Source organism: Urocitellus parryii, chromosome 15 (genome assembly GCF_045843805.1).
Source record: "Urocitellus parryii isolate mUroPar1 chromosome 15, mUroPar1.hap1, whole genome shotgun sequence".
Classification (NCBI taxonomy): domain Eukaryota; kingdom Metazoa; phylum Chordata; class Mammalia; order Rodentia; family Sciuridae; genus Urocitellus; species Urocitellus parryii.
In genome coordinates this window covers 14,055,352-14,065,426 of record NC_135545.1, presented here as the reverse complement: position 1 = coordinate 14,065,426, position 10,075 = coordinate 14,055,352, and the positions used below count along the sequence as shown (strand labels likewise).

The following is a 10,075-nucleotide window of genomic DNA, read 5'->3' as shown; positions in this document are numbered from 1 at the left end:
CTCCGCTCTTGAAAAAGGAAGACGCGCGAGAACCGGACTACGAGTCCCAGAGGGCCTGGCAGTCGGCAGCCATGTTGGTAAAGGGCGTCCGGAAAATGTGTGGTCGGCTAGAGAGCTTAGTCCCTCTGGCTACTCTGATTGGTCACAGCACGGCAAGGGGGCAGGGCGTGATAGATTTGCCCTGCTCTGATTGGGTGAAAGAGGGGGCGTGTAGGGGAATTCCCCACAGGGCGGAAGCACCGGAGCTCCCGGCAGAGCCCAACGACAGACCGGCGGCCGCGGGGGCCCCTGAGGTGGCCGGGGCCATGGCCGGGGTTGCGTGCTTGGGGAAGGCTGCGGACGCTGATGAATGGTGCGATAGTGGCCTGGGCTCTCTGGGTCCCGACGCAGCGGCTCCCGGAGGACCAGGGCTGGGCGCGGAGCTGGGCCCGGGGCTGTCGTGGGCGCCCCTCGTCTTTGGCTACGTCACTGAAGATGGAGACACGTGAGTGAACCCTAGACTGCCAAACCGAGCCCTGGGATCCGATGTCTGGTTTCCCACTAGTCTCGGATCCCTGTGGCTTCCTAACCTTTTACTCTTAAGTCTGACTTCGATGCTAGACTTCCTGACCCTAATCCCCAAGTTCTAACTTGTGACAAAACCACTCTCCTGCTTTCATCCTATCCCAATAATCTCTGACCTTCCTTTCTGGAACTCTGTTCTTAGCTCCTGGCATCCACATCCTACCTACTGACCCCCAAACCCGATTTGAACCTTCCTGGCCCCAGTCCCAAGACCTTAGTTAGAACTCTGGCTTGGGTTCCTTCTGCCCTCTAACCTCCAAATATGATCTTTGATCCTTAGCTCCTGATTTGTTTTTAGACGTTGATTTCCAAAATACTTGCCCCCAAATCTATGATCCCGTCTTCTAAGTAATGATCTCCAAAATCTTAAGTAAGTTCCACGCTACCACTCCAGACCTATTTTAGGAACTAGCGATAAGTAGTGAGGAAAAAAGACAAAAATGGGTGTCCCCTGTGGATTACATATTTTAGTAGGACAATTAGATTGCTAGAAAGACAGGAAGAAAGAGAGACAGAAAAAGAAAGGAAGATTCAGTCGAAAGGAGTAAGTGCTTTGGAGAAAAGGTAGGAAAATGAGACAAGTTTTTAAACTGAGGAGAACATTCTAGGCAGAAGGAAGGGTGGTTGAGTCCTACGTAACGGGCTGTGCCTGGGAAGTGGAAGTGTCCTATGTAAGGGACTGTACCTGGGGGTTTTGTTGTGTTTACTGTAGCATCCCCAGTGACTCAAGGAGTGTCTGACGGATGAGGCACTCAGGGATCTCAAAGAACCACCTTTGGTTTCATTAATTTTCCCTGTTGTCTTTTCAGTTTCTATTTTATTGGTCCCTGTTCTGACTTTTTATATTTCCTTTCTTCTGAGTGCTTTGGGTTTAATTTTATAGTTATTTTTTTTTAATTGGGAATTGAACCCAGGGATACTCTACTACTGAGCTATATCCTTAGCCCTTTATTTATTTATTTGTTTGTTTGTTTGTTTTGAGACAGGATCTTGCTAAATTGCCAAGGTTACCCTCAAATTTGCAACCCTGTCTCAACCTTCCAGATAGCTGGGATTACAGGCATGGGTGCGCCACCAGCCTGGCTCAAATCTTTGCTTTTTAACTGGACTGTTTAAACCATTTATGCTTAATTTAATTATTGATATGGTTATTTATTTTTGCTATTATATGTTTCTGTGTATCTTATCTTTATTTTTCTTCATTTTCTGACTTTTTGGAAGTGGAGTTTTTGTTATTCCACTTTATGTCTTTTGCTGGCTTATTTGCTATCACACTGTTTTGTTATTTTAGTGGTGGCTTTAAGGTGGGCTTGGCAAACGGTGCCTCCAGACAAAATCCAGCCAGCCACCTGCTTTTCTTTGGTTGTGAGCTAAGAATGTCCTTTGTATTTTTAAATGGCTTTTAAAAATCAGCATAATAACATTTCACGAGAAGTGAAAATTATAAGAAATTCAAATTTTATCTAGATAGGGAAGGGGGTGGGAGGGAAAGGGAGGGGGCAGGGGATTAGCAAGGGCTGTGGAATGTGATGGACATATATGTACAAATATGAAGACCCGAATTCAGGGTCAACATACTTTATATATAAACAGATATGAAAAATTATGGTATATATGTGTAATAAGAATTGTAATGCAAAAAAAAAAAAACCCAAAAAACAAAGTACATGTATAAACGCATGAATTGGCGGGAACATACTCTATATACAAAGATATGGAAAATTGTACTCTATATGTGCAATAAGGATTGTAAAGCATTCCACTGTCGTGTATTTAAAAAAAATAAAATCAATATAACTAACTGAATATTTTAAAAAAAGAAATTCAAATTTTAGGCTCCATAAATAAAGTTGTATTGGAATACGGTGAGGCTCATTTATGTACATGTTGTCTGGCTGCTTTTACTACAACAGTGGAGTGAAGAGAGATTTTGTGAGGGCCGGGCTGTAGCTGTGGTAGGGACTTGCCTAGCATACCTGAAGCCCTGGGTCGAATCCCTAGCACCAGGAGAAATAAAACAAACAAAAAACCCAAGAGACTGTATGATCCCAAAGCCTAAAATAGTTATCTGTCTCCTTATAGAAAAAGTTTGTTGACTCTTGCTTTAGGGTTTATAATGTATGATCTTATCAGTGTCCCTTCAAGCAGCCCTGTGCTACCTCGCATGAGGGAAAGAACCTTAGAATGGTCAAGGTAGCTGAGTTGCCCAGTGCTTGTGTAACATTCATGAGGCCCTGGGTCCAATCCCTAGCACCTCCAAAAAAAAAATCTCCTCTTGGTCTTTATGCCATTCTTGTCATACATCTTACTTATAAACCCTATCACATGAATATTATTTTTAAAGTATCTTTAAAGAGATATTTACATATTAGGAAAAAAACACACCCATATAGTTACCATTTTCAGGGTTACTTTATTCCTTTGGGTAGAGCAATTATTTCTATTTGATATAATTTTTCTTTTCCTTGCGATTTCCTTGAACTCTTCTTGGAGCATGGGTGTGCTGGTGATTAATGCCTTTAGCCTTTGTATATCTCAAAACATCTTAGTCTTTTTTTCCCACTGCTGGGTTTAAACCCAGGGTCTTGCACGTGCTAGGCAAGTGTTTTATCACTGAGTTACCCTCCACCCCCAGCCCTTGTCACCTGTATTTGTTTCTGAAAGATATTTTTGCTGCGTAATGAATCCCAGGTTGACTGTCTGTTTTTCTGTACTTGAAAGGTGCCGCAGTCTGGCTGGGCACAAGATCACAGCCACTCACAGCTTTGTAGATTCAAACAGCAATTCTTTATTCCCGAACTCACACCGGCCCTCTACCAACACGTTCTGGGCAAAATTCACGTACTCCACCAGGCTTTGAATCCCAAATACTTTCTGAATTCCACGAGAACTCAATGGGAACTCAGGCAGCAGGATACGCCCTATTCCCAGCAGGAATAACCTTAAACCTGGAACCGCCCTAAACCCAAGGAGCGGGATACTCCCTAAAACCTGATCCGCCCTAATCCAGTAGGATCCGCTTTAAACCCGGATCCACCAGGTCCTTGAGCAGGGTTACCTTTCTCAAACATACATGCAATGTCACTTCAAATGTCCAATTCCACGAGTCCTTCCTCTAAGCAACATGGGGTACGCTGGCAAGGAAATTTCGATGCGTCATTCCTACTTGGCAATGGCCCTCAGCAGAAAGGGGTGTCTCCGTTGTGTCTTCCTGTGCATTTCCTATGTGAAATCTTCTATCTTTATTTTTATGCCTCTGAACTTATGGTGCCTTTTTTCTCTGGCTGGTTTGAAAAAGTTTTGTCTTTTAAAAACAATTTTTTTTATTTGTTGATGGACCTTTATATTTTTTCTGTCTCCCTCTTCTTTTGGGGACCTAAATTACATGTATATAAGACTTCTTGAAGTTGTCCCATAACTCATGAATGCTATTCTCTCTCTCTCTCTCTCTCTCTCTCTCTCTAAGTTTTTTTTCTCTGTTTAATTCTGGATTATTTCCATCCTGTCTTCAAGTTCATTAATCTTTTCTTCTGCTGTTGTTAATCCCATCCAGTGTGTTTCTTATTTCTGATGCTGTAGTTTTTATTTCTAGGAATTCAATTTAAATTATTATCTTTATCTCTACTGAATTTTTTGAACATATGGAATAAGGTTACATTAAAGAACATTAAAATATTCTTTGCTAATTCTAATAGCTGTGTCATTTCTGGGTTGATCGATGGTTTTGGTGACGGATTATGTTTTCCTGTCTCTTCACATGCCTGATAATTTTTGGTTAGATTCCAGACATTGTGAGTTTTACTTTTTGGGCTGTTAGTTTGGTATTCCTGCAAATATTCCGAGTATTGTTCTGGGGTGCAGTTAAGTAACTGGAAGCAGCGTGATCCCTTTGAGTTTTGCTTTTATGATTTGTTAGGTTGGTGCTGAACAGCTCTGCATCTAGGGCTTATTATCCCCACCTTGAAGCAAGACCATCCTGAGTAGTCTCCTCAGTGTCCTGTTAATTATGAGGTTTTGGTCTGGCAGGAATGGGCCCTTTTGCTGGCCCCGAGTAAATGATGGGTACTTTCCTCTAATCCTTTTGGATTGGGATCCCTTTGGGATCCTTCCAGACATCTGACAACTGTTTCTAAAACTTTCTGGTCACCATGCCTAGTATACAGTGAGTGCGCGGGGTTTGTTAAGTGAAGGAATCCAAGAGCACTTGACCTCTGCCCTCTGACCCCTGTCTTTGTCCCCAGGGCACTGCACTTGGCTGTGATTCATCAGCATGAGCCCTTCTTGGATTTCCTCCTGGGCTTCTCCGCGGGCACAGAGTACTTGGACCTGCAGAATGACCTAGGCCAAGTGAGCCACTGGGGACCACGTAGGGCACGGGGACCAGGGTTCTTGGTGTGGTCTTAACTTCTGCTCTGTGCCCCTGTAGACAGCCCTGCACCTGGCAGCCATCCTTGGGGAGGCGTCCACGGTGGAGAAGTTGTATGCAGCCGGCGCCAGGCTGCTAGTGGCAGAGCGCGCGGGCCACACGGCCCTGCATCTGGCCTGTCGCATGCGGGCACATGGCTGCGCACGCGCGTTGCTCCAGCCCCGCCCCCAGCGCCCCCGAGAAGCCCCCGACACCTACCTCGCAGAAAGCCCCGACCACGCCTCGAACCCCAGCCACACCCCCGTTGCCTTATGCTCGGAAACCGACTTGGAGAAGGAGGAGGAGGAGGAGGAGAGTGAAGAGGACTGGAAGCTGCAGCTGGAAGCCGAGAACTATGAGGGTGAGCGTCCCCGAGGGTGAGCGTCCCCTGAGTGTGAGCATCCCCAAGGGGTGAGCATCCCCGAGAGTGACCATCCCGAGGGGTGAGCATCTCCCCGCCACCCCGGGGTGAGCATCTCCCGAGGGTGAGCATCCCCACAGGAAGGAGGCTGGCTCCCAGGCAGGAGAGGGTCCCAGGCCTTGGGCTCAGCTTTCCTGGCCTGAGACCCAGCCCCTTGGATCATCATCCCTAGGCCTCGGGAACCCTGGCCTTGCAACCATTGAGGCCCCAGATCGTTGAGAATTGGGCATATAGGACTTAGGACCGCCATCTAATGGTCTCAGGTCGCTTGGGACCCAAAGCTGCCACCCAGAGCTTCCAGGATCCAGTGGTTGGACCCAGGCTTCTCACCTGCACGGTGCATCCATCCAGGATCCTGTTTCTACCTACAAGTCTCAGGCCCCAGCCCAGCCAGGACTTGGGGATTCAAAACCCAGTCTTAGTGCAGTTATGGCATCTGGGTTCCCAGCTGTGGGCAGCAGCTTACAGGGGCAGCCCACCCCAGCCAGCCTCATGGGGAAGGAACTTGTCTGCCAAGGTTCCTGGCATCTGAGTGTCTCAGCTCCCCCATCTATAAGCTCAGCTACCTGGGACCAGGCTGTCTAGGTCGCTTAGGACCCACTGTTCAGAGCCTGGATCCCAGGTCCTTTGTGAAATAAGATGAGAGGCTCAGGTCTCCAGGCCTCAAGATCTGGGGCCCACAGCTCAAGATCCCAGGCTCTTCACCCACAGGCCCCAGACATCCTACAGCCCAGGAACGGCACCTGCCCACACGCTTAGCCTGCCTGGAACTCAGAATCCACCCGCCGTGCCTGGGAAGGAATTCAGGAGCCAGACCCCAGACATGACCCTTCTTGGACCCCAGCTTCATGGCACTGGGGAGCTGGGCCCCTCACCCATCATCTCACACCAGCTGCTCTGTTCCCAGGCCACACCCCGCTCCACGTGGCTGTCATCCACAGAGACTCAGAGATGGTTCGGCTACTCCGGGATGCAGGAGCTGACCTCAACAAACTGGTGAGCTGCTGTGCAGGGCAGGTGTGCAGGGGAGGATCCGATGGTTGGGCCCAGGCTCCTCCTGGGGCCTCTGACCTCTCTGCCACACCCCACAGGAGCCCACGTGTGGCCGGAGCCCGCTGCACTTGGCAGTGGAAGCACAAGCCACCGAGGTGCTGGAGATCCTCCTGAGGGCAGGTGCCGACCCTGCCGCCCGCATGTATGGGGGTCGCACCCCCCTGGGCAGTGCCCTCCTCCGACCCAACCCCATCCTCGCCCGCCTCCTCCGTGCACATGGAGCCCCCGAGCCTGAGGATGAGGACGACAAGTCCAGCCCCTGCAGCAGCAGTAGTGACAGCGACAGTGACAGCAGGGATGAGGGCGTGAGTCAGGAGGGACACGGGGCAGCCCAGCCCGGGGGGTCAGGGTAAACTGGCACTGGAGACGGGGAGGAGATAGTTAGGCAGGGCGTACACCAGCCTCGGGCCGCCATCAAGGAACTCAGTTGGGCAGCCGCACGAGGCTGCAGGCATCAAGCAGGACAGATGGACCGGGCGGCGGGAAGAACGTGGGCAGCCGAGGTTGGAAAGTCAGGCAGCTGCAGAAGTCGAACTTGGGAAAAGGTTTGGGTGGCAGTGACTGTGACATGCGCAGGGGTCGATGGCCACGTGGGAGTGAGTCTGCAGAGCAGGGGTTGCAGAGCTTGGCTGTGGGCAGGTGACCTTGGGCAGCGCTGGGAACACTGGCAGAGGGGGAAGACCTCAGTGGCAGTGAGGAGCGAGGCCTTGGGTTGGGGAACCCGGCAGCAGACGCGAGACAGCGGGAATCTGGGGGTTGAAGGAGTGTGTGAAGGCGGGGGGGTGGGGAGGCCTCAGTGCCAGAGCGCCAGTGGCAGTGGCGGGAGACACGCACCTGGGAGCCCTGACCTTAGTAGTGCTTTGAGAGCCAGGAGCAAGGGAACCTGCTTCCAGCCAAGACCCAGTTCTTAGGGTATTGTGACTTGGGCAGTGGGCAAGGTGGCAGCTGCCTGAGCCCCTCTGCCACCCCCTCTACCCCCAGGATGAATACGACGACATCGTGGTCCACAGTGGCCGGGGCCCAAACCGGCCACCTCCCACCCCAGCGTCCAAACCTCTTCCTGACGACCCCGACCCCGTCTGATTTTGTGTTAATATAATTTCTGATTTAATAAAACCTCAGTTCTGACAACCAGCGACCAGACTGCTGTCCAGTCTCTCCCGGGCCGGCCGTCAGGGTGCAGTGCCACACGCCAGGCGAGGTGGTTTTCTCTGTGCTTTATTCACTCGGAGGTGGCAGTGGGCCAGCTGGCTGGGGGGTTCCTGAGTGAGACGGCCCAGAGCCCGCCCAGCTTGGACTTGTCCCTCAGGATTGGTTCAGAGCACACCCTGCCCCCCTCATGGTGGGGGCTGGAGTGGGTGCCAGGTGAGGTGGGGCTTGGGGCCAACAGTCCTAAGCCATTGGGTGTGCTGGGGGGGCATGAGCCAGGTCAGCCCTCCCTCCTGACCCCCTCCCCCAGCATGGCAGCGGCCTTCTGCAGCTCCTCCCGCAAGTGCTCCAGCCGCTCCAGGTCGTGTTCCTGGTGGGACCAGACACCGGGAGTCACAGGCAGGCCACCTCAGTGGTCACCTGTAAATGGAGGCCCTGTCTCTTCTCACGGTGACGGGCCACTGTGGCCATCCCAGTTGTGCCACAACCCCAGAAGAGTGGTTGGCCAACGTGACCAGCAGAGGGTCCCTGTGGACTGTCACGGCCAACAGAAGCAGCCACAGGACTGGCAAAGGCACCCGATTTGGGTGACCCATTTGGGATATGATGGCCATTTTGGTTACTACCACTAAGCATGGTGACGCGGCAATGGTGTCCCCCTCTAGCCCAGGAAAGCAGCGGCTTTCATGTGGCCGACTTGCGCATCGTGGAATGGCAGTGACGGTTAATTGAGGTGCCCCAGGGGAATAATGGTGGCCCTTCTGGTAACTGTGGTCTCAGGGGAGCCACTGTGGCCCAACGGAGTCCTTGCTTGGGTGTCGTCCTGGTCCCTCATTTGTTGTGTTTTGTTTGGTGCCAGGGATTGAACTTGGGGCCCTTGGCCACCGAGCCACGTCCCAGCCCTGTTTTGTATTTTATTTAGGGACAGGGGCTCACTGAGGTGCTTAGCGCCTCGCCATGGCTGAGGCTGGCTTTGAACCCAGATCCTCCTGCCTCAGCCTCCCGAGCGGCTGGGATGACAGGCGGGGCCACCACGTCTGTCGGTGGGTCTTGCCATGTGGCCCAGCACTAGCAGCTTGTTTGGTGACCTGTCTTGGAGACCCCCCCTTCAGCACTCACCTCCCTCTCTGAAGCCTCTTCCTGCTTGGCCCCAGGGCTTGGCGGCGGCTGCTGCTGGTGATGGTGGCGCGGCAGGTCCCTATGCCCCTCTCCTCTGCCCGCCTCGGCCCCCTGCCACAGGCTGTGGTGCCCACCCAGCATCTTCAGCCCTTTCTCCTCTGCCTCGAACTGGGCCGTCTCCTCGTCACTGGCCTTCTCTGTCACCTGCCTCTGGGGGCCCCCTCCGCCCTCCAGGTGGTGCTTCCACAGGTCCCCGAAGGTCTCCACGGGGCCGCTCTCCTCCTCCTCCTCCTTCTCCTCCTCCTTCTCCTCCTCCTCCTTCTCCTCCTTTTCCTCCTTCTCCTGCCGGAGCCGGCTGTGCAGCTGCTCCTGGACCTGGGACCTGTGGCTCCTCTCGGCCGCCGCCTCCTCTTCCTCCTCCCTCACCTCCTGGCTGCTCCGTGTCTTTCCAGCCTCCCGCTTCTTGAAGTCCCCACCCAGCAAGGCTTTCTCCTCCGGTGACAGGCAGCTGTAGGGCTCTGTGTCACACATCTCTGGCAGAAAGAGACGGTGCTCTCTGTGCCGTGCACCAGGAAACCCGCAGGGGGACTGTCCAGGACGGGGAGAGGGGCCAGCTGCGGGGCTCCCTGGCCCAGCCCGTCCCTCTGCAGGAAGCCTGCAGGGTGACCAGGCCAGGCTCGGCCAGATGGGAGCCCTGGCCGGGAGGACCCAGGCAGAGCCCCGGTGGGGTGAAGCGGGCTCCGGGGGGCCCGGGCCTCCTTACCTCTGTGGAGAAGAGCTGTGCAGGGTCCTCTCTGGACCTGGCCCAGGGTCAGCACCTCTGTGACCACCTCTGCCAGACAGCGGGTCAGCTGGGGGTGGGGCAAGGTGTCAGGGGGGCGGTGGAGGGCAGCGGAGGCGGGAGGAGAGTGACTGGAGGGACAGGGGCAGTGGGGGACGCGGAGGAGGCTGGGAGGGGGGACCCAGAGGATGGGGGGTCCACATGTCTCACCTCCTCCTTGGAGGGCCCTGGTGCCAGGGGAGCAGCCGTGGCTGTGAAGAAGGGGGATGCTGTCCTGGGCACTGACCAGCTCCCCAGCCACCTCACCCTCCCCAGCCCGCCTGCTGGGTGCACCGTCCCCACCTGCAGTCCAGTCGGAACCGCTGGGGTCACCACCCCAGGCCCCGCTCCCTGGGCCAGCGCCAAGGCCACCCACCCCCTGACCCCTGGGATGCTGGCGCTCACCAGGGCCCAGCAGCAGTGCCAGCAGCGGGGGCAGCGTCAGCAGGAGCATGGCGGAGGCAGGCTGGGCTGGGCGCGTGTCCCTGGCCCCTGGTTGTAGGGCCAGGTGCCAGAGCCTTATAACCAGGGCAGCTCCCCGCAA

General features: G+C 53.8%; 2 protein-coding genes across 2 annotated transcripts; one reads left to right on the top strand and one right to left on the bottom strand.

Moving 5' to 3' along the window:
- Positions 1-239: 239 nt before the first annotated feature.
- Positions 240-7,578, top strand: Nfkbib (NFKB inhibitor beta). The gene is made up of 6 exons (XM_026412143.2): positions 240-484; positions 4,806-4,911; positions 4,991-5,330; positions 6,298-6,386; positions 6,482-6,748; positions 7,425-7,578. The coding sequence occupies exons 1-6, from the start codon at positions 306-308 to the stop codon at positions 7,524-7,526; spliced, it is 1,083 nt and encodes a 360-aa protein (XP_026267928.1). The 5' UTR covers positions 240-305; the 3' UTR covers positions 7,527-7,578.
- Positions 7,579-7,726: 148 nt separating this feature from the next.
- Positions 7,727-10,070, bottom strand: Ccer2 (coiled-coil glutamate rich protein 2). The gene is made up of 5 exons (XM_026412173.2): positions 9,937-10,070; positions 9,703-9,743; positions 9,475-9,562; positions 8,712-9,244; positions 7,727-7,962 (listed from the first exon to the last, which is right to left on the bottom strand). Exons 1-5 carry the CDS (start codon positions 9,983-9,985, stop codon positions 7,873-7,875), a joined length of 801 nt encoding a protein of 266 aa, XP_026267958.2. The 5' UTR covers positions 9,986-10,070; the 3' UTR covers positions 7,727-7,872.
- Between the last annotated feature and the right edge of the window lie 5 nt (positions 10,071-10,075).